The following is a 24,040-nucleotide window of genomic DNA, read 5'->3' as shown; positions in this document are numbered from 1 at the left end:
GGAGCACCTTTGTAGCAGGGCGGGAGATGTCGGCCCGGCCCTGTCAGGGAGGGCTGGGCAGGGGCAGGAAGGAGGGGAATGGCTGGGAGAGACCGGGGCCTGCGCGCACCGGCTGGGCCCTTCCCTCCCCACGGGTAAATCCTGCATCTACAAAGGCACAGAAGTCCCCATGAGCAGCTCCCTGGTGTTCCTCCAAAGCAGTGACCAGAAATATCTGCTGGTGTCCAGGGAGGGTGTGAGATCAGTGAGAGACTCAGGTTGGGGCCTCCACATGAACTGAGAAAAATGGGCCGGTTTTCTTGTTGTTCTGCAGTCAAGTCCATGCTTTCTGTGACTGCTCTACTTTCATCAGAAATCACAGGCAGAGGAAAGTAGAAATAAATAACCCAGTGAGAAAACACATTTCCAATTACCTAGCTAATTCATCAAAATTCGCATACAAATATATATTTTTCCTGTCACATGTAATTGATTCCGCACATTGCTTACTTTTTCAGCAAAGACAGGCTTTCTAAGCATCCTTTTGTCCATGGGAACTCGTGGTGACTTTCCAAGGTACGTGATTTTATCCTGGACTTAGCAAGTCCCATACAAGGCTGACCAAAAGGTCCTTCAGGTACATGTGGAATTACGTCTCCACCAGGAGGCTGAGGGGCACAAAAGATGCCATTGCCACTCTCCTTGTGTAATCGAATGGCAGGAAACCATCTTTTAACATCTCCATATCTTCTAGCACCACCAAATGTCCGACACTGCAGAAGTTTTAGCTTTGAAGATCTTTCGTATGGTCACTCTGAAGTAGTCAAGGCTGCATTTTGAGTCATACTCTTGATCATATAACAGTCAGCAAAAAATACCTTGAAAGGTGGAATGTGCCTGGTTATAACAACTGGGAAGGGTGGAGTGAGAAGAACTAATGTGCCACAACCCAGCTGGAAACAAAGCACAGCAGCACCTCTCTGAGAGGCACAAGCAGCTCAAAGCAAGAGCCCCATGGCCTGTAGCTGCCCCAGATAATTCTGCTTGTCCCCACATGTAACGGCCTGCAGCTCTCACTCTAATCTGATCACCTTTACATGCTCACCATGAGCATTTGCTTAATCCTCATTCCTTCATGATACTCCATCCTTGTCCTTTCAAAGGGAAAGCAATCACCTCTTCCCTCCAGGTATGCTGATACCCCCACTCTGACCAAACTGGAGGCTCCGATTTGGAGCTGCTGTTGTGTTTTGTCCTGATTTCAGCAAGAACAAGGCGAGTCCAACACCTTGGAAAATGAAATCCTTGCCATTTGAAGTCAAGCACCCAGAACTGGAGGATACCAATGTTGTGAGGAGCTGTGGTATCTGAGTGGACCAAAATGCTGCCCCACACATCCAGGTGTGGGTCTGGGTGAGACCCAGCTGTGCCCCATGACTGGTGAGATGGCAACAAAGCTGTGGTGGCCCTCCCTAGCCCTCCCAAGATCCTGATAGCTGAAACCATTACTCTGCTGCAGTCTGGAGCATCTCCTCACTGCTGTGAGGAGACCAGACCCCCTAGGTGCCACCACAGGTGCATCAAGACAAGGAGACAAACTAGTGGAAATCCCCCAGGAGGGCACCTGTACTTGGCTGGGCTACAAAGATGTTCTCCATCCCTCCTCCCACTGATGCTGAATCAAAAATAATGGAGGCTCTCATTTGCCAAGAGAGAAGGAGCAGAAACATCTCCTCCTGCTCAGGGCACTCCCAAGGAGAGAATTCTGCATTTAAAATTAAACAGATGCAGAAAGTGTTGGGGCAGCAGGGACAAGAGCACAGGCCCTTCCTAATGGCAAGGACAGGTTTGTATGGAGAAGTAATGCCTCTCATCAGACAAGCTCACATGGCTGAAGAAAACAGGCAGGTTTCCAGGCAGAAGAGAGTAGCAGTTCCATTCTAAGGGTATTTGAGCACAATTCCTTGAGTTTAATTTTGTTAATTACTTCAACAAGGTAAGTGAAAAGAAGGGTTAGCACCTGCACAAAAAAGAGAATAATGAGCAAGTGATAAGGTTGGGAAGAAAAAAAAAAAAAGAAAGAATTACTGCCTAAGGAAGGGAGAGAGGGTAGCTCAAGGTAAAATGTTAATAAAAGCCTGTTGAGTCCTTGGCTTTTTGCAATCAGCAGTGCTAAGAACTCTAGTTTCCAGGTTTATGTTCATCACGGAGGCATTTCTGTCCTTCACCCTGCCTTCCTACATGCACCTGCCTGCATGAAATCCTAGGCATCCCCTCAGTGCTGGCAAACAAAGCCCCAGCCCCTTTCAGTGGGATGCCAGGCATGGGCTGTGCATTGTGGCTTCTTGCTCCTTTTTCAGGCTGCTGTCTGGATTGGGCTGCTCATTGCTGATAACCCTAAACCTCACTGGGGCTCTGGCAGCAGGCAGACAGGCAGCCCGCAGTGCTAAAGCAGGACAAAATCCCCACTGGGACTGCGGGCTTGCAGGGGACGTGCAGGAGCAGGCAGTGTGTTTGGGTGCTGGACAGAAAGTGCAGCTGCATGTTTCAGGGTGCTCAATTCTCCTGGTTTGTGGTGTGCTCTGGCTATGTGCCCCTTTTCTGGGGCTATGCTAGGGCCTCAATAAGTTTGTATGGTGCAGAAGGGGTCTTTGCATCGCAAATCTGACCTTGCGTACTTCCTGCTCTCACCCATCTTTGTCACCTGTGCCCCTTGCAGAACAGCTTCGCAGAGGCTGGCAGGAGCTGGGACAGCTTCTCAGCCGACAGGAGGAGCTTCGTGGCAATCACTTCTTCACTGTTACAGGACTCTGCATTTTGGGCATTGACAGATATAAAAACCACTTCCATATGTCTGATCACTGGGAGGTTGGAAGCATCTACATGCATGCCTGCTTGTTTCCTGCTAGGGTAACAATATTTTATTCTCTTTTCCCCATGCATTTGCTGCTTGCTAAGCCCATGAACTGACCTCTGTGAAAGTGATCATTTAGATTGTCTGTTGAGGAGATGTGACCTGCATGATCCCCCAACACCGCCTAGCAGCTTCTGATGAATGTGCTTGCTGATCTTCCATTAATAACAGCGTGTCACGCTACATCTTCTTCTCCTTCTACTCCTACCCCACGCAGACTTTCCATATCTGTTTCACTTACAGAACGCAATAATTGTATGTTTTACATGGGAAGACACCAGCGGCAGCCCGGCATTGTTCAGCTCGCAGGTTTTATTCCGCTCGCTCAGCCCGAGAGGTAAACAAACAGCCTATTTAATAAGCCCCAAATTCTGACAACGCGGGCAGTTGCTATGGTGAGAATTCCCGTGCGGCGCTGCAAAGCTCGGTCACTGCACACCGGCGAACGCGGGTGTTTTGGCTCACGAGCCTGTGTTTACCCAGGTAGGTCTGAAACGCATCGGAGGGCAGGGGCGGAGGCTGCCGAGAGCCTGCTAAGGAAACCGCCAGAAACAAACACTTGCGAACAGGAGGAATTTGGGATTTAGCAAGCCAGCTCGGGTGGGCAGCACCGGACTGGGTGCTGGCTGAGCGCTGCTCGCTTTCTGCTGCATTGGTATTTTCAGGGCAACCCAGAGGATCCAGAGTGCAAAATCCCACGGCACAGCAGGCAGCGAAGGCGCTGAGCAGCAGCTGCAGATGGGGACCTATCTGCTCTTTCGGCCCTCGGGGGAGGCTGTGCAGAAAAGATGAGAAGGCTGATAGCACATCGCTTGATCTGCCTGCTGCATCCTCGCCGCGTGAGGAGGACTGCAGGCTCCAGGGCTGTCAAACCGTCAACTTGCACTCGGTTTGACAACAAACTCACTTCACATATATGGTTACATTTAAAGAAAATAAGAGGAGGGAAAAAAGAAAGCTGTTGGAGCAAGTAAAGTCCACAGATGCTTCCTAGAAGTAGAATGTTATTTTGCGATCTGGCACCCACATTTTAGCAGCCTATAAAAGGTAAAGTTGGTACTACAGCCAGCCATTTGTACTGTACAAATAAGAGCTGTGAATATATTCTGGAAGTAATGTCAAAGAGGACCAGATGGGAAATGAGCAGCATTCATTCTCATTTAACAAAGACAGCTAACCCAGAGAGTGCATTAACATGTAGCATTTTTCGTCTGCCTCCATTCAGAACAGATTCTCGGTATCATTTCCAAGCAAAGGAAATTGAAGGAATACTTGCTCCTTTGTGAATTACCGCTCTTTCATAATTGGAAAACTTTGGCATTGGAAGCTAGGTGTAATATGCTTTGCCTGGAAATAAATGCAAGTACACAATACACCCACGGAGCCCTGCAGGTGGGCGCACAGCCAGCTCCTTGGGTCTTGGTCCATGTAGGATGGAGCCAGGGTTTGGGGGGCCCCGGGCACGCTGCTCACCTGCAGAGGGAGATTGTGTATGGGCAGCAGTGAGGGGGCTGCATGTGCCAGGGTATTTCTGCAGAGGGGGTCAGTCTGTACTCAAAAGCAAGAGCGGGTCCTGTCTCCTGCACCCATGCACACGTAGGTAAGGCCTTGTGTGCAACCTACACTTTGAACACATGCTTTGAGGACTAAAAGTGAAGTGTATTTGGAGGCTACCAAATCCTAGGTGTGCATTTTTTGAATTCATACTCATTTTTTGGCTCCTTATAGGTTGCATCAAGTGGTATGCGCCTGTTTGAGACTCAAATGTACAGTACATTCTACAATGTTTAGTAGAACCTAGATCCCATTTTTAAACAAAGCACCATTTCCATCCCCTCTCTTCTTTTTCCCTTAAATATTTAGAAGGGATTAACTACAGAAAACAAGCCACATCCTGAGCTTTTTTTTCGAGCTTGAATTCACTCTTTTTATTCAGAATCATTCATTCATTATTTGAACCTTTTTCAACTTCCAGGCTCCTTAATATAAGTTTTTCTTTTAAGTCCAGAACTGCAGAAGTTCGACTGAATTCCCCATTCCACCCCAATACAAAGCCAAATTTTTATAATATTCAGTTCAGCAGATCTCTGCATTTAAAACACACCCCTTATTTGGGATAACAGTGCAGCTTCAACACCCTGATAACAAAAAGGTATCTGCACCATGCCAGAGCACTCTTTGTCCAGGGGAAAGGCACAGACAAACCCATACCCATTCCTGATGCTTCTTCTCTGCTGCTCAGCAGCATATCCTCCTCTCTGATATGTGGCCCCCAGGCCAAATCCTCCCCAGCATGGCCCTTCCTGCACAAACCCGGGGAGCCTTGATCCAGAGCAAACAGCAAACTGAGCGAGAGCCGGAGAACCAGCTGGGGTCAGACTGGATCATTGTCAGGTTTCTGTCTGACCTTGAAAATCTGATCAAAATGCACAGCTCTAGCTGAGAGTTGACACTGTACACAAAATGCTTTCTGAATGCCTAAAGCATCTGGTTTAATGGATCCCTTCGGTTCCCCAGCCTTTGCTGTACAGAATCACATTTGGAGCAGCTACATGTAACTCCTGGCCAGTGGTCTGCATCTGCAGGGCGCAAATCCCCTTTATGTCTCCCTCAGTATCCATACAATGCGTCCAGCTGGTATGTGAAGAAGCCACTTTCAGCAGCAGAATAGGATCTCCAGCTTTCCAGGCGAACGCTCTGCCCTTGATCCTGGCGAGCAGCTGTGCAAGCTGGGCTCTGCGGGGGACCCCGTCGCGCTGGGGCAGACGAAATCCAGCAGCAGCCCCCTGCTGATGTCTGCAGCCAGTGCTGGATCCGTCCTGGCAGGCTTACCCAAATCCCTGGTCCTCCCAGATCTGGGATTCGGCACTGTAGGTCTCTGAACCTCTTCCTGTGGGGTCACTGCACTAATATCTATTTGGGTCCCTGCACCACTTCCTATGGGGTCACTGCACTAACACCTTTTTGCTGCATAACTCGCGGTGATTAGGATACAGGGGAGCCTGCTGAAAGCGCTGCTAGCCTCTTTCACTGCCTGTTTCATGCACCAAGCAGCTCAGTGCAAAGCTAGCTATCAGCAAGTGAAGCAAGGTGCACGCTTTGAGGCTTGTTCGTTGGTGGCTTTGGGAGTTTATAAAGCACCACTGTACAATGTGAGAGTGCTGCTGTGTGAATGCGTGAGGGATCATCACGGCCAGGAACAAAAACACGAGCTGGAAAAATCTGAACCTGCAATTACATGCAGTATGGTGCACCAAATCCTCTACACCCCTCAATGGTTGTTTCATGCATTCCATCCCTGCAAAGCTAAGGTGCAGGTTGTGTCCTATTCATTAGGGCTGGAGTAATGACTTACAACAGCTCCTGAAATAGCTACCCTTGCTGGCTAGGGCAAAGAAAGCAGCATGAATCTTTATACGAAAGAAAGACTAATAATCTCTCTCCCTTCTCCCTTCCTCTAAAATCCTCCCTCGCCCCTCCTCTCCCGGAACAAACACACTTTTTAAAAGGCTTTTAAATAATCTCTTGTTCCTTAACAAAATTACAGAAGCAGTTTCCTCCTTTAATAGCACTCTTCTTCTTGGTAATCTTGTTTTATCTACAGTTTTTGATGGGAGAGCACTGGCAGATGAATCATCTGTCGCCCCTCTTGGTTATTTTGCCTGGCTCCAGGAAGAAAGACTTCTGTTTTGGAGCACAGTCCCTTGTTCTGAAGAGGAAGCTCTCATTTATGCCTGCTTTTAACTAGGAGTGATAAAAATTTTATTTGAATGGTTAATCAGGGCATAAACATGAATTGTGAATGTGACTGTGATCCAGCACAATGGATAGCATGGTCCTGGCTCTGAGTCACTTCTCTCAAATGAATTGAGCTGTCTTCTGCAAGCGAGAGGTCTGTTCCTGCGCATCACCTCCTTACAGAAAGCACTGGAAGGCACCAGTTGAAAGGAAGGCCAAAGACTGGCTGAGATCCAGGTGACAGGGGGCAGAAGTATTTTGGTTCAAGAGCTCTGCAGCGAATGATCACTTCTCTGACAACCTCAACCACACAAAATTCCGAAGAAAAAGTTTTTTTTAGAAAGAAATCCAGTTTTATTTATCCAAGTGTAAGAGGCCGGAGGTATCGGTGAAGCAGAAGAAAGATTGCATAAACACGCATCAGATCAAATTATGCAAACAAATTCAAATAAATGCATTTTAGTAACCGGAAAACATCTGTAGGAGTGTCATGGCTACTGGTCTTTTTAAATTATTATTTAATTTTAATCACTGTCACTGTGTAAAGATATTACTGGGCCCTTGTGCCGGAAGAGTTTCTTTTGTGCGCCTCAACTGGCATGGTGCTTGCCCTCGGACATTGCCAGTGTACTACATACAAATCTGTGTGTCCCCTAGGACTTCTTTACTTTCAAGCACGTTGCTTTACAATGGTCCCTGAGAGGCAGAGGAGCACAAAGATCAATCCCTCTTCCCCCAGCCTTGGGATGTCCTTCAGGTCAGAAACAGCAGGCGACGTTGGGTGAGGATATTACTGTGTAGGACCCTGTAGGTGAGGAACACATGAACACTACTCCATTAACAGTGGCATTGGTAGGATACTTTCAGCCAACAAGATGGGATGGTAGCTTTGTACACCTCATATTTTTTTTCCTCTGTCAGCTACCATACTCTCCACCTTTCCATCATTTAACTTTAACAAGCTGTGAGCTGGTCAAGGCCAACCATGTGGCTAATGTGTTGAAAGGAGCGTCTATGTATGAAGAGAAACATAATTCTATTTAAGTATATATGTCTGATGTACTGCAATCCTTTTTTTTTTTTTTTTTTTTTAAATCAGCTCATCAAATAGATGCATGCCTACTCTCCTCCTGACTCATCAGATATGTTCCTTCTACAGGCATGGATATTTCATTGCATTTTCCTGAGTTCTGCCACCTCCCCATATCAGGACAACAGCATCTCCAGGTCAATACCAGTGCCTGTTCTGCTGAGTGGTCCAGGTGCAGGAGAGGGATGTCAGGGCTCCATCCTCTGTCAACAGATTATCCAAGATACCATTAATGTCAGTGTCTTAGTCTGAGCTCAGATTGGGTTTCAATTAGACAAACTTCTAACTGCATCCTGGATAATTTCCCTACGAATTTTCCTTGGGAATTAGCAATGCATTGGCAGTTGGTTAGAACAGAGATACCCAGGATGGGTTTTCTTAGCATTGGTCAGACCAGCTCATGTATGAAAGGAGGAAGGGAAAATTCCTTCCATGAATAAGGCACTGGCTATTTCAGTCATGAGTGGCATCGGTTACTTAGAACTCTTTTCTTAGAAATGAATGAATGGCTGTGCAGGTGGTATCACCAGGGAGGTTCTGACTTGCTTGAACTTGGGTGGATATTCCAAGAAAAAGGACTGGTGATCAGAGCTAGCATTCAATGCACAAAGCATGAAGAGCATCTCTGTGCCCTGACCTGCTGAATTAATGCAGCTAGGATCTGCAAGGACTGGTTTCAAAAGCAAACAGGTAAATACAAGCATCAAGTACTTGGGCAGAGGCATATAAACTAGGGGAAATACCATTACTCATACGAAAATCATTGGAGGGATGCTGAAGAGGACAGTAGATCACCTGATGAAATAATGCACAAGAGGATAAGGAATAAATAAGAAGAGATTAAAATCTTGATACAAAATCAGAATGAGAATTGAATTTGACTCTAACCAAAGAGAATGAACCGCTTATAACATGCAAGAGGAATGCAGCTTGGGTGAGAATGACCATGAAACAACAGAGTTCACAAGTCGTCAGAAAGGAAGGAAGGAGAACAGCAAAATAAATACAATGGACTTCCAGAAAGCATATTTCAAAAACCTCATAGAACTGATAATCATGAGAAACAAGTTTTGGAGAAAAGGGAGTTCAGGAAAGTTAGCAGCAGCTTAAAGAAACAATGGTAAGGACATCGATTCAAACAATCCCAGCAGAGGAGGGAAAGCAACTTTTGCAAGACGCTTAAATCATGACCACTCCATTGACCTCTAACACAAGAAATAGTGCATTCAGAAAATGGAAACTAGATTCACTTGCATATGAATGTAAAGGCATAGCCTGAAGATGCAGGGACTAAATCAGAAAAGTCAAGATATAAACAGAGAATCAATGCAACAAGACCTCAAGAAAACTTAAAGCACATTAGCAGTGACACAAAGGCCATGGGAAGAACTACCCAAAAGGTAAGGAATGAATGATGTGACCCTGGAAGTATTTACCTGCTTTACTTCAGCTTTTAGTAAAAAGACCACTCACTCCCAAATGATTACCACAATTAGTGCTGAATGATGACAAAGAAAGAGCTCAGTCTAGAAAGACTAAGTGAAGAGTACTTAGTTGGATTACATATTACGATATGCTTAGACTGCTTGTTGAAGCAGTCTCACAGTGGTCAGCAACTCTGAGACCTCAAAGAACCAGCAAGGTGTCAGAAGACTGGAAAAGGGAGATGTAAATCCTTTTTGGAAAGGGGAGAAGCTGAAGAATAACACTCAAGCCGACTTGGTTTGAATTCCCAGAGAGAGGTGGAACAAATAAAGAAATACTCTATAAACATCTGGAAAGCAACAAGGAGGTGAGTAACAGCTAACATGGATTTGTTAACTCACCCAGATGTTATTTTTCCTTTCTCTGGGGCAGCAGGGTATGCAAGAACCAGTAGATGCAATAAACCCATCCTTTATTAGGCATTTTGACTCTCATAGGACATTCTCATAACTACAAGACACGCTCAAAAGTCCCAGGGGAAAGAAAAAAAAACAAAAGTGCTCAGTGGATAGCAAACTGAATTGAAGTCAACAATATCATTGCAAAAACGAGACAGACAAAACCCCAAGCTCTGCCTCCTCCTAAAAAAAAAAAAAAAAAAGGTACATTAAAGCAAGCATCATGCTTGCATGTATAGCTAGGAGTGGCTCCTGTCTGGTCTGTGATGTCTCACCTCACCCAGCACTGCTACAATCTCACTGGAACTCTGTGTCCAGTTCTGCACACTGGGCGTAAGAAAATTGAGGAACAATTGCAGAGAGACCACGGGAGGTCCACTGGAACAATCAGGAGTATAAAAAAAAAAAAAAAGATCTACCTTCATAAGACCAAAATATTATTTTTTCATTACAAAGAAGATGCAACAGACAGAGGCATGGTAGTGGTCTTTAAGTACATAAAGGGTAGTGGTAGATAGGAAGGGACTATGCTGTGCTCCACATCCCTTGCAAATAGGTCAAGAAATAGGTTGAAAGAGCAGCAATACAGCACCATACATTTTCTGCTGGTTAGCTACTAGAACAGGTTATCTCAGCTGAGAATTTCTATCTGGGGATGTTTTTAAGAAGAGGTCGGATACCCATCTGTTATGCAAGAAGCAGGCACCGTTTGTTCTGCCCTGTGGAATGGGATAAACTAGATAATCTCTGGATATCCCTTCTGACCTTATTTTCTGTGATTCATGCACCAGGAAAGTCACAGGTAGAGATTTCTTGCTTTTTTTTTCTGAGGATGACTACAATGAACTTTAAGAGTGAAGGCTAGCCTGTGGAGAGTGGATACAGCACCGTTCAGTCCACTTGAGAAGCCTTCTCAAAACTAATGGCTTTCCTGAAAATCCACACAGATGATAAGCCACTAGGACAACAAGAACTTCACTTCTAATGGGGTGCATCAAGCCTCAGAAGGCAGATCAGCTGAGGTGGCTTTCTGCTTTTTTTTTTTTTTTTTCTCCCAATGACCCATTAACACCCCCACAACCATGCAAATCTTAAAGGGGGAAAGGCAGAGCTTTGGCACATGGGAGGAACTCAGAAAAACTCTGTGTTTGCCACATTTCCCTCATTTTATTAATATTGTCAGCCTTTAGTACCAAGCTCTACAAACCAAAACCAATTGGCTCCTCCAGCTAGACGCAGCACGTGCTTCTGCTAGCAGAAGACCAGGCCCCGAAAGCAGTAAACAAGCCAGGCAGCAGAGCTGAAATGTTAGGAAGCCACCTTCTTCCCGCTCTGGAGCCCCCAAAGAGCAGTGCCAGCTCAGAGCCGGGCAACCACTGACACAGAAGGAGGTAGCGCCAAGATCTCCGCTCCTTTCCTGGAGCAAGTTCCATCAGGCGTAGCTTTACTTTCCTAGCAGGAGGCCGGAAGGAAGACAGATGCAAGCAGCACCTTATACCTTCTCCACCTCATCTTCTCTTGGACTGTACTAACAGCTCAATCCTCACGAAGGGAAACCGCCCCCAGGTCTATGTTGGAAGACATCTTAAAACAACATCCTTGCAGTTCATCTGCTTGCTTCCATGAAGAGCACGCATATGCATGTACACACTTGTTAAACACATCACTTGAACCATCCAAATCCATCAGGACTCTCTTTGGTCAAAGAAGAAGACATGTCTTTGCCCTGCCAAGTCCACAGCAAAGCTCAAAATACCTTACTCCAGCCAAGTTCTACAAAGAAGAGAGAGAGAAAAATCCTTCTCCTCTGGTTACCCTCTAGCTCTCTTCCAGAGGAGTCTTCTCCATTTGTGTTATTAGCCCCAGCCCACACCGGCTTCTCATAGAGGAAGAAGGAAGAGAAATTAATTCTTCACAGCTGGTTCTGTCCTGCAATGCCTTGCTCTCAGGACAGGCAGCTGTAGCCTTTCTGGCCAGAAAGGGAGGATTAACTCCTACCCTGCCAAGTTTCAGATGGAGAACATCCAAAACGATCTTCTTGCCTTTAACTTTCCCAAACAGACACATTCTGGCCTGGATAAATGCGATATATATGTCTATATCCATATCCACATGTGTGCTGACAAACTACGTCCCCACACCTCTGAAAGTCTCTAAGGCAAGTGGATAAACCCTGCCTCTTCCTAGCTGCTGTGATACTCCAGGGATATTTTATGCAAATGATTTAATGAGCATACTTGCAAAGGATTTGCATACAGGCATAAACTTAACGCAGGCGTGCAGGCAGAGTGCAAAAGCAAAAATGCTGGCCCAGAGGGCTGGGAACAAGGAGGTGCGGGATGCAGGAACCCCACCCTGCCCGAGACCGGCGGCGAGCGCGTCCCTCCCCTGCCAGAGGGACTGATGTTCTCCAGTTGCGTCCCCTGTGCAGGATGAGTAAGGGCTGACGGCAGCCTCGAGCCCCGGTTAAAGTCAGGCACCAGTTTCCTCGGCCCTTTCTCCACTCCTCCCCTGTGCACAGCCCCTAATTCCCGGTGGTGACCATCAGCAGGAGAAAGGAGAAGGAGCGGCAGAAGAAGGAAGCGAGGGAACAGCAGTGGGAGAATATGGATAGTTTTTGAGATGGATCTTGGTAACCCTCATTTTGGTGGGGAGGGAGAGAAAGAAAAGTGCCTCGAAATGTGTTGACCTGCGTGGAGCAGCGGGCAGGAGCCAGGCTGCAGGGGATGCCCTGCTACAGGGGATGTCCTGCTACAGGGGAAGGCTCCCAGCCCGGCTCAGAGCTCACCTTCTCATCTGGCAGCTGGCCTCACCTACGAGCTCAAAGTTCTCATATTAAGAAATGTTTTTGCTGCATTTCCTTAAAACCATCACTATCTGTGCATAACTATAATGAAGCAGCTTCGCATACCTGCCGAAGCGCATGGCACTTGAGAAATAACAATAACCCCAGCAGAGAGCTGAGGAGTTCAGGCTGAAAATGGGGCTGCAGCAGCGAGGAGGATGAAATGAACGTTTCCCTAAGCAGAAAGAGAAAGTGCCTGGAAATAGCTGCACCCTCCTCTTTGCTCCCCTGAAGTCAGGTTCTTGCAAGAAAATAAAATAAAATAAAATGGCACCATAGTTTTTGAGAACTGTGGCATACTTACAAAGGCACAACCAACGGACAAAAAGACCATGCAGCGTGCTCAAGGTAACAAAGAAATTCTGTGATACAGCAGGTAACCGAGCTTTGCTCTGTAGAGCCTGAGCATATGCTGTAACTCCTGGATCATCTTTCTTCTGTATTACATTTGCTTAGCTTGGTGATAAAAATATGTCTTCCTCCAGAGGCATATTGACCGCATAACGCTGAACGCAGATTATGAGGTTTTATGTTTGTTTATGATGATACATGCAAACAAAATACCTGTCTTGCAAAATATTTTGGCTGCCATCCATTGCAAAATAATCATTAGGCAGAAAGCGAGTCTAAGAAACTCCTTCCCTTCAGCCACCATAAAAAGTAATTAAAACTAAATAGACTTTGCCTGTCCATTTGCAAGCCAGTAAACGGTGCAGCTGGGCATGGTAAGGGCCCAGCAGAGTTTCTGATTAGCAAAACGAAGCAACTTTAAAATATCCCATCAAACCAGCGCACTGGTCCTCCCTCAGCTCCCCTCACCTTCTTCCAAAGGTGGTTATCCAAGAGGTGATCTTAACCAGAAAAATGCTTGAACACAGTTGTGTTGGGAGGCACAGTTTCAAAGCGGGGACACACAAAATAATTAGAAGCAATATTTGCTGCTCCACTTCAGAGAGCTCCTGTTTGAGTTCAGGCGGGATAAGAGGGAAAGTAGAGGATGCTTCCCGGAGAGCAAGCGAGGTGAGTAAGGACGGCCGGGGGGTAGGCTCAGGACAGGGGGGTGATAGGAAACTGCAGCAGCTTGTGGCGAGCGGAGACGTGGGTGGGAAAGGAGACGCAGGTCCGTAGGTGGGGAAGCAGGAAAGCAAGGGGAGCGGGGCGGACAAGAGGATTTCGGCGAGCGGCTAGCCAGCTGGCACACACGTAGCAGCTGCTGCTGTGTCAGCCTAGGAGAGTAGCTGCAGCTGCACGCTGGCCATGAATAGCAGAGGAGCAGCGTGCCGGCTGGCTGCTGGAGGGACGGGGGGCAGCCGGGGCGCTGAAAAGGCAGGGGGAGGCTCCGTGAAAGGTTTTCCGCGCAGGGGAACATGACAGCCCTTTGATTTCTGAGCTGTTTGTTCTCCGATTGTCCGCCCCGGTGGATGATCGGTGCTAAGGAGTTAAAATGGGGAGAGGGGGGAGGGAGAGGAACAGAAGGAAAAGCGAGGTCCTAAATGCGGATCTGGGCTTTGATAGCGTATCCATAGCATGCAGTTGTCTGGATGTATAGCTTTCATAGTTGTCAGCAGGGATCAAAATCACAGGGTGCTTAAACTAAAGGAGAAATCTCTGCTCGCTTACTCTCCTAGCTGCTTGAGCCACCACTGGAGGAGGAGGACAAGATCCCACCACTTGGCCATCTGCTCTGCGTACCGCACATGTCACAGGGGGCTCTACAAGCGCTCCTGCGTGGCCGTGCACGCCCTTTGGGCTTCTACACGAGTGTGGGTGCACGCGCCACGTGTGCTCCTCCGTGGCTGTGCCTGCTCCCACTCCTCCGTGCAGCCACAGGTGCTCCCACCCCACGCGCTCCCCCACAGCTGTAGACGATCCCACCCTGTGAGCTCCTCCACCACGACACTTCCACGCACCAAGTGCCCCTACCCGCGCTCCTCGTGGCTGTAGGCTCTCCCAGCTGCTGCACCCACGAGCGTGCACGCAGCATCCCACGGGCGACCCCCGCCTTGTGCGTACCCCTACATCGCGCTCCCACCCTGATCGCTGCTCCTCCAGCGCGCACACACCTCCTTGCCGCCCGCGTGTGCACGCTCCCACACGCGTGCCCCCCTATGGCTGCATATATCACACAAGTGCCCCCCCCACGACTGCGCACGCCGCTCCCCGGGCACGCACGCCCCCCGTGGGTGCGCACACACGCGCGGAGCCCCCGCTGGCGGCGGGGCAGAGCAGGGCACGGCGCGGCACGGCGCCGCAGGGTACGGCGGGGCGGGGCGGGGCGGCTGCCCCCCACCGCCCTTTCAGAGCCGCCCCGGGAGCGGCGCTGGCCCCACCCGCTCGGCCGCGGGGCCGGGCCCGTCCCCCTCATTAATATGAAGGCGGCGGCCGCGGCGGCGAATGGGTAATGAAGCTGTCACTCCGGCACCTACTTGTTGGGTGTCCGCGGAGCCGAGGCGCACAGAGGGCGAGCGGAGCGGCGGCGGCGGAGGCAGAGGCAGAGGCAGCGGAGCGCTCCGGGCGGCCCCGCCGGCAGCCCATGCCCTGCGCCCCCCGGCGCGCTGCGGGCGGCTCCCCCGCCGCCCATGCCGCGAGCGGCCGCCGGTCCGTGGCCGGTGGGCTCGGCGGGCTCCTGTGAGGCGGCCCCGCGGAGCTGCAGGCATGGGGGGCGCCGGCCGCCGGCCCCCGGCCCCCGCGCTCGGCCTGGCGCTGCTCCTCGCCGCCTGCGTGCAGGTAGGGGGGCGCGGGGGGGGCGCCCCGGGGCTCCGTGCCCCCTTCTTGTCCTCCTCCTCCTCCTCGTGCACCAGCACCGCGGTGCTGCTCGGAGGGTTCCCCCCCCCCCCCCCCCCCTTCCTTCCCTCCGGGTGCCCGTCTCCCCTCCCTTTGATTTTTTTTTTTTTTTAATTTTTATTTTTAGGTGTCCCGCTCCACGGGCTATTTCGAGCTGCAGCTTAACTCGGTGCGGAATGTAAACGGAGAGTTGCTCAACGGGGAGTGCTGCGACGGCGTGAAGAGCCCCCAGAACCAGGGCTGCACCCGGGACGAGTGCGACACTTACGTGAAGGTCTGCCTCAAGGAATACCAGGCCAAGATCACCCCCGTCGGACCCTGCAACTACGGATTCGGATCTACCCCCGTGCTCGGTGGAAATATTTTTTATTTGAACGGCAACAAGTACTCCCATCAAGGCAGGACCCCCGAGACGGGCAGGATCGTTATCCCCTTCCAGTTCGCGTGGCCGGTAGGTCGCCGCCTCTCCCCCCCCGTTATAATTAATCCTAATTATTTTTTTATTGCTATCGCAGCGAGGCTCGGGGACAGCAGGTTGCGGGACGCGCTCCGTACCCGGGGGGAGTGGGCGGGGACGGGGGCACCGGGTACCGCTTGACGGGATCCCCGAGCAAGTGTGGTGGTGGTGGTGGGGGCGGACAGCACGAAAAATTAATTAAAAAATAAATATAATAATGGCAATAATACAGGCGGGTCGGAGCGCGGCGCTGCCCCCGGCAGGGGGCGCCGGAGGGCGGCGCAGGTGGGGGCGCGGGGCGCGTGCCGCGGCTCGCGAAGGGCGCGCGAGCGGCCGCCCCTCCCGGGGCGCTGCTGTTACTGCTGGTGCTGCTGGTACTGCTCCTACTGCTGGTACTGCTGCTGGTACTGCTCCTACTGCTGGTGCTGCTGCCGCTGCTCGTGGTGGTGGAGCCGCGCCCGCCCCCGTGGCCGCCGTTGGAGCGGGGATGGGAGGGGCGGGAGACGCCGCCGCCCCGGGGTGGTGGGGGGGGCACCTGTGTGTGTGGGGGACACACGGCGGCTGTCCCCTGAGGGGGGCTGGCAGCCGCCGTACAGAGGGCTGGGGAAGGAGGGGAGGGTGAAAGCCGCCCCCCCGGCGCTGAGTGGGGTCCCGGTGCTCTCCCCGCCCGCCATTTCCTCACGGGGCTCAGCCCCTTGCGCCCCACGCGTGGGCGTGGAGCGGGCGAGGGGCACGGCGTGGGAGGGCTGGGGGGGTCCGGGCTGTGTGCCCCCTGCCTCAGAGGTGGATAGGGACACCCCCCCGGGGTAGGTAGGGCCCTCCGGGACACGTAGGTGGCCCCTGGGGCAGCACAGCTGCTGCCTGTAGCCATTCTGAGTGGGGCAGGTGGTGGAGTGCTGAGGTGTGGGGATTGATGGTGAGGTGCCCCAGCTGGGCAGGGAGATAAGTTATCACAGTGATATCGGGGTTATTCTGGTGAGTTATCCTGGCCCCGGTACCCACAGATCGTGTTGGGCACCTGGTGGCCAGTAAATGGGATGGCCTGCAGCGGTTTGTCAAGGTGAGCAGCCTGCAGGATCTTTGTTATCTTGAAAATTACTGCTAGGAACCGTCCGGGTGGGGAAACTGCTCATTTGTGTTTCATTCCGGAAAGGAAACCGTTCCACTACAGACATTTAAAACTTGCTGCGCTACCAGGGACCCTCTGCCCTGATGCTCACGCACCTCACACTAACCACCCCTATGCAGAGGTTGGGGTTTTGCTCAAATTAGATGGTGAATAAATCTGTACAAACTATTAATTGCTCTGCACAGATGTTCTGTGTTCTCATTGCCAAGTTGGAGTGTTTTCATTGCCTTTGTTTGTCCAGAGGCCTGTTGGAATAAGAAAGGTTGCTGTTAACAGGTATAGTCAATACCATAAAGAAAACAGGGTGTTTGGAACTCTGCTCTTAAGTTATAAGATCAAAGGGAAAATTAAAATTCTTTCTCCTTTGTTGACCGTGTAATACGGGCTTGGTGAAATCATAAACTCCTCTTTTAAGTAGGAGATTTCAGTAACATTAGCACCTCAAACTTTATATGTTATCTGCACGAGGAAGTAGTGGCAGCTGAAGTCACACTTCTAATTTGCTGGTTTCTAGTATTGCTACTTGAAACAAGAGGAGAGTTTGATAATCCTTACAGTGCAGGTCCCTAAGCCCAGCCGTCTTTGTTTTTTTACGCTGTTGGAATAAGCACATTCCTACCTTGCAGCTGCCGGATATTGTTGTTCTGTGCTCATTGGGTCCTAAGAAAGGCCCGTTTGACCTCCCTCTTGCAGGTAGATTACCCCAGTGTCTCTATCTTACAATACCATGTCTGCCGTTGTTTCTGGTATTATTGCCCCTAGCGTTTTACAGGAGTTGAAGTCTTTGACTGTCGTTCTGCTGTTTGCAGCTGTTGCAAACCAGCCTGTAATTTATTTAAACAGTGCCACTGCAGTCTAGTGGGTGGCTGGCTGATTTGTGGAAGGTTTACTGAATACTCTCCCTGCCCACCCTTGATTCTAAAAATAAGCTGTGGAGTAGTTGTACTTTTAAAAGCAGTCCGCGTATTGCGCTCTGCAGAGGCACTTAAAGAAAGAAGTCCCTCCTATAGGTTGTATTTTCTCGAATTGTGGATGTTCAGTCTGATGGGGAATGCAGCATCTTTGTCACAATTGTACATAAGCCATATAGACTCTGCAAGAAGAGGCTTAACAATAATGCTAGTTTAACAACTTTTTGAAAGTAAATGGGGTTCCTGGGTTATGTTTCAACTTCTGGGGCAATTTCAAAATTATTCTTAGATCTTTGTACCCAAATGAGACAGCAGTATGGATGTAGTCTTTTCATAAAAGTGTGTTCTTCGCTTATGAAACAAATTAGCTTTGGTGCACAGTAGCCAAAGGACTTAAAGTATTTTTTTCTAAGACTGAAGAATCCTGCCCTGATGAAAAGCAGCATTAGTATATGTGAACTTCTTACGAAACTCGCCTGGGTGATAGCTCCTTCACTTAAGGATGCTCATATAGTAATGTGCACGTCACTTGAGGGAGGTTTTCTTGATGTCTATTTGATAGGACATCGTCCTAAACTAACAGTAGCTGTAATGCATCTGCTGTCTTAGATATCTGTTTTTTGCCTTTTTTATTTTTTTAGTTATACATGGAAAAAATGTAAGGCATTTTACTCAAAAAGACAAGTGTTTCTTCTGTAAAGCTGCAGTGCTGGACTTCAGTGACTTCTCCTGTTTGATACAGAGGTTATCCAGCTTATTCCTATTTCCTGTCTTTTTTTAATATCATTAGTCTGATCTCTGATTTGCAAGAGGAGCTTGGGATATTGCCAAAAAGTTCTTAAAATTGCTACCTTGGGATACATCATCCACAGAAATCTGGCAGTGGGAGAGGTTGAGGAACAGCTAGAACAATACAGCTGTCGTCTTCACCCACCTACCTCACATTTTTTTCTTTGCCTCCTGCTGTAAAACTTGCAGCTTAATGCTCTTTTGAGATTGTGAACAAACAGATGATGCAATTAAAGTGTGTGTAATTTTAAAAGAAAGAAGACAGAAGGGTTCAAATAGCTTTGAAGAATAAATTCTGATCGCTTACACAGCTTAGATGCATTATTAAGCATTTTTTATGGCAAGAAATTCAGACACCATTTATTCAGACACCGAACCTTCAAGTGCCTCCTTTTTACCAAGTTAGAAACACCTAACAGCAGTAGTTATCGATAACAGGATATTAGCAAAATTTAAATTTTGGTTAAATAAATGAGAGATTACTTAGACAGCTCCTGAAGATGATGTTTTAAAGGTGCAGGCTTTCTGTTGGGTGCATTATGTGGAACCATTTTTAATACATCTTTTCAAGACGGCATGAAATGGAGTTGTGTGTGTGTGTGGTTTTTTTCTCCACCCTGTTCGTTCCCTCAGGGAATTCACAGCTTTTCCTGCACCATAAATATTGGTATGGCATTCATTACTTCAGTTAATTAGTCATATAGAAGAATTGTTCTGACTAGTCATGGATGTTGAAATCATGTACAACAATATGCATAATTATCTCCCCTCAGCCCCCCTGTTCTTGCTAGTCTGGTGTGACTGACAGTGCCGTGTATGCATGAGTACTCTGTGCTCTGAACTCCACAGGTGAGCTTCAGAGTTCAGGGACTTGGAGATAAGTATCTGGAAAAAAAAGCAGTTTCATTTCTTTCTCCTTGACACTCAACAGGTGCTTAGTTAGGACCCTTCACCTATCTGAGGAAGGGGTACGGGAGGTTCAGGGGGTCCTCACAACTTGCTCTGGTAAGGCTACCTTCCCCACTGGAGTTTAGGCAGTTCATTTGTTGTTTTTGTAAGTGCTGATACTAAGTTTTTCCTATTTAGAGTGTGATTATAACAGCTGTAAATTTCTAAAGCGCTGTTAACTTTCAGGTAGTTAAAAATACACGAAAGTGTCTAAATTTAATATCTAGCCTGCGTGGATTTCATCCACGTGCAGTCTGCATGTGAGTCTCATCCAAATGCCTGGAAGTGTTCAGTCTTGAGCGAAAACATAAACTGGAGTATGAACCATTGAATATGTAAAGCTGCTGAAAGGATAACTTGGCTGCAGCAGTAAATGTCGGATTTCTTAGAAAGCAACCGCTCCCCCTCCCCTGCCAAAACCTAAGCAAGAATATTTGACCTTGCAGCTTTTATTGCTTAATGGGTCCAGTGCTCTGTTTGGCATTTTTAGATGGTGTCTACTTGAGTATGATCTTCTGGATCAAGTACTGTCAATCCTAATTTGAAAACTTGTGTATATTTTGGAAGTAGTGAGGCCCTGGGAGGCATTTAGCCTTGAAGCATGTTATCTAGATCCTTGATGCCTGCAGGGAGCTAGGTAGTCTGACTGTAGGAAATGTGCTTGTATGTTTTTGTTTGGCTGGTAGAGTTACGCTTGGTCTACCTTCTGTCTTAACAGAGACATCACTACCCAAGATCAGGATCTCGAGGCTTCATAATGAAAACATCCTGGATTAGGTTACTCCATGCTCCCTGGTAGGGTAGATGTGCACTCTGTCGCCTTGAATGATGACCCATCGTGACAGATGTGCTTAAATTAGGCAGGCTAAAATTAGACCATTTACAACTCAAGGTACTTGGATGCAGTTTACCAAAGAAATGTAACACTTCTCATGAAAATGATCAGCATTTCACAAGTAAAGTATCTAAAGTGGTACTCAGCAACCTTTGCCTCTAAATAATTGCTCTTTGCTCTGTTGAAACTTTGTTTTTAAATAAGCATACGCAAGCACAGTCCCAAGCAAGAATCGAGGGCAGGGAATAAGAAGTGAGAGCATCACCTTATGCCAAAATGTAAAATCCATCTGGTATAATGATGTGGGATGCAAGTGCATTATCACCCCTCATTAACAGAGGAAGTCAGCATGGAAAAATAATGTAGTAGATAGCTGTATGTATTGACGAATTACATGAATTATTAATGTCTTATTTGCCAGTAGCCTAGCTCTTTTCCCAAATGGAAGTCTGTGCTGATAGATATAAAAAAAAGATTTGTGCTATCCTTTTTTTTTTTCCCCCTCCTGAACTTGCTGCTTGGTTACTCACTGCCAGATTGTCTTGTCAATAGGCTCAGGGACTGCTGTGGTAACTGGCATGGCAAACTGTTCCTTGTGCTAACAGAAGCACCTGCAGTCCTTGTGAGCATAAAGCCGTTATCTGCTTCATGTGATCTAGGGATAAATAATGCTGCGGATCAGAAAATGCAGACTTTCTGAATCCATATTTCCTATTTCCTCAGTCTTGGAGAAGCAGGTCAGGGAATCATATGCTTTCAGCTGCTCAGTATCCTATTTGACTTAAGCTTTTTTGATTGGAAATAAGTGTGATGAGGGGATGATTTATTATATAACAATATCCCTTCAGGTTTGGGTTATGCAAATGCAAAGAATAGCTTGCAGGTTTTGCAGTGCTCTGTCTTAAATGAAGATATAATTGGGCGGTGTTTTAGAGACTGGCTGTAGCAATGCTGGGTAGTGACAACTCCAGTTGACTTCAGTAGCAGCTGCAGGTGTCACCTCTAAAAACGAATCAAGGCCTTAATGGTGAGCACTTCAGAACCACTCTTTGAAAAAGGGATTTATTATTGGCATGCTGCGTGTGCCAGCAACTATTTGCAGCTTGCCCAGAATAGAAAGCCTAAAGACTTAAGTTTCATGTAACTATAGAAAATCTGTCTTCTAATTTTAAGCAGAAATGTTCTTTGCACTCTTAATCTTTCATACGTTGATGTTACTGAATCTAGAATTTCTTATGTCTTTGAAATAAATGCACCCTAGAGGATGATATTCTGGTTACTGCTTAAGCCTGTATGCCTTAAAGTTCTGGGGGTTTCTTGAATGTCACGGAGATGGCCAGATCGGAAAAAAGAACACTTCTATTTATACTCATTGAAAGCTTCCTTAGATAAACACTTGCTTATTTATAAGAAACACTGAGGCTGAATTCAAAACTTGCAGACAAATAACCTTCCCTCCCAGACGCTGAGAGCTGTGCTTAGACACCTCTTGTCAGCTCTCTGATCTTTATTCCAGAAGGTGCTGTGGCCAGCCTCTCGGTGAAACGCTGCTCTTCCAGGCATACAGCTGGTGTGGGCATTACAGCTCCAACTGAAAATGGAATAGGTGTTAAAGTAGTCAGGATTACCTTTTGCCAGAGGATGTGAGGTGGAGAAGAGGGTGAGGTAGAAATGGTGTATGTTTCATCCCCCACAACATGACGGGGGCTCTGTAGCTCTGGCTTTGGGCTGTTCGAAGATGTTCCAACTCCTGTTTTCTCAAAAAAAAAAAAAAAAAACACTATATTAAAGGTCTGCTATAGATGTGAGTATATGCAGTTTTAATCTTAAGTGATCTGGTTTGTCTTTAACATAAGTGGCTGGGGGTGAAACTGTAGTTGAATGTGTTTATATCGGACTTGTGATATTTGGCCTATTTGAGCTGAGGACCCATCGTGTTGTAGACTTTCTGAGAGATCCAGTGAAGTTCAAGGAAATCTGTTGGTTTAGGTTTCGAGAAGCCTTGTATTGTAAAACCTAACTTCTGGGTCTGATGCTACTGCCTGTATTCCCTGCACGAGTCCAGCTCAATTTGAGTTAATACTGCTAGAGTTCAGTGGCTGCCAGCACAGCAGCAGTGAAAAATTAAGCTTCTGTCAAACTGTAAATGATGTGAAACACCTACATTTTCTGGATGTAAAAAGCGCCAAAAATGGTTTAGTGCATTTCTAATCTGTTATTAATGACTTGCCGCAAAGTCTTTCTTGAATGGGAGGGATTGTGTTAAAGACAGATGTAAGGTAGATGAGTTTTCTCACTTGTTGGTATCCCTGAAGGCTGGTGGCTCTCTGGCCCCTCTTTTTTTGAGCACCACCACAGTCACTGTGGAGGTGAGATGAATGGAACTTACCCTTTCTGTGTAGTCTGACTCCTTCACTTGTTTTTCCTCTGTGTTGGTTTGTGCAAGTGTGGGCTCTGAAATACATGCAACGAACATACTTTAGAAACTATTAAGTTCATAAAGCAGCTATAATCACATCATGCACTTAGTCATCTGCAGAAGCTTTAGATTACTCTGTGCCCAAAAGCTTCCCTCCCTTCTCTTCTAAAAACAAGGCTGATGTTTTGTCAACTCTGTGTGGGTCCTGTTTGCGTTGCTTGCTGTGGTTCAGAGCTGCTCGGCCTACTGAAGAGGCTGAGAAGGGAGGCCCACTCCTGCTAGCACATGGATTTACTTTCCCGTGGGCCACTCTGATTCCAGCTGCTAGTAATCCCCTGAGCTGGGAGTAGCTTGTGAAAAGTGGTTTGAAAGGAGAGGAGCTAGTCCAAGGAGTGGAGAATAAGGGTATACTGACATTGCTTCTGGCCTCTTCATGTTTATCCAGACATTCAAAGGTGGTTGCTGTGGCTCCTTGGCAGTAACTCTGCCATTCTCTTCCTCTGCAGCACTCTGATACGCCTTTGTTGGGCTTCTTGCCAGAAAGCTGCTCCGGCTCTGGGTTAGTAGGTATCTAAACTTGGTCAGCCTTTGGCTAGAGGTGATCATCAGCAGTGCTGTCATGTTGGTGGCTTTTGTACGGTGTGTTTTGCTGTCATACGAGTGGCAGGTCGGCGTGTAATCTGACCACCCCAGCACCTTCCCTTGCTGTCCCCAAGGCTGGGGAGCGAACCTGTGTGTATGACTGGGTCCATCTGTGCTAGGTTGTGTTGGGCACCTGCTGAACTTCCACCAGTATGGTGTAGTGGAGCCACTGCCTTCCTCTGCTGTACACCCAGGGAGAGCTGAAGGAGCACGTGTGGCTGTAGGGTTTACAGTGGCTCTCTGGTGGATCACCTTGAGCCAGGGAGAAGTGGCTCTTACTGGTTCAGTCATGGATACTGGGTGCCTTTGCTTACTATCTAAGGAAAAACTGTATGTAAAACTTTACAAGTAATCTTGAATGGAAACTATAGTATGTGCATTGATGAGGAAGAGCAATGAAGGTGGTCCAGGACTGAACGGTTAAGTTACTCTTATTTTCCTAATTATTCAGATTCCTTTGGCTCTGGTAGCTAGAGTTCTGTTCAATGATGTTTGGAGAAATCCTTTGTGTGCAGCACAATAGATGCATTTCAGCATCTCCGAAGACTTAAATACCACCTCTCTGAGAGATAAATGCTTACTATTTACCTTAAATGTGTCTACTGCTGCTTTAGATATTAAACTCTTCTCCTGTAATTATATTCGGGGAATGGTTTACCATTATAAAACGTTGCTTG

General features: G+C 47.7%; 1 protein-coding gene and 1 long non-coding RNA gene across 4 annotated transcripts in view; both read left to right on the top strand.

Annotated features, from left to right (window-relative positions):
* The first annotated feature begins 2,503 nt into the window (after nt 1-2,503).
* Nucleotides 2,504-4,252, top strand: LOC310900331. The gene is made up of 3 exons (XR_014585025.1): nt 2,504-2,889; nt 3,137-3,230; nt 3,559-4,252. It is a non-coding gene; the product is annotated as an uncharacterized lncRNA (long non-coding RNA).
* Nucleotides 4,253-14,804: 10,552 nt separating this feature from the next.
* The window catches only part of JAG2 (jagged canonical Notch ligand 2), a 68,479-nt gene continuing 59,243 nt past the window's right edge, over nt 14,805-24,040 (top strand). The window contains exons 1-2 of one of the 3 annotated variants that reach the window (XM_083838144.1): nt 14,805-15,176; nt 15,361-15,684. In XM_083838144.1, coding sequence (XP_083694270.1) covers nt 14,844-15,176; nt 15,361-15,684 — 657 coding nt within the window. In that variant the 5' untranslated portion in view covers nt 14,805-14,843. The remainder of the gene's footprint in view (nt 15,177-15,360; nt 15,685-24,040) is intronic. The other 2 variants (XM_083838145.1, XM_083838143.1) reach the window with 2 other exon arrangements.

The sequence above is a fragment of the Anser anser genome, assembly GCF_964211835.1.
Source record: "Anser anser genome assembly, chromosome: 5".
NCBI classification, from domain to species: Eukaryota; Metazoa; Chordata; class Aves; order Anseriformes; family Anatidae; genus Anser; species Anser anser.
The sequence above is the reverse complement of the archived record's forward strand: the minus strand, read 5'-3'. Positions and strand labels throughout refer to the sequence as shown.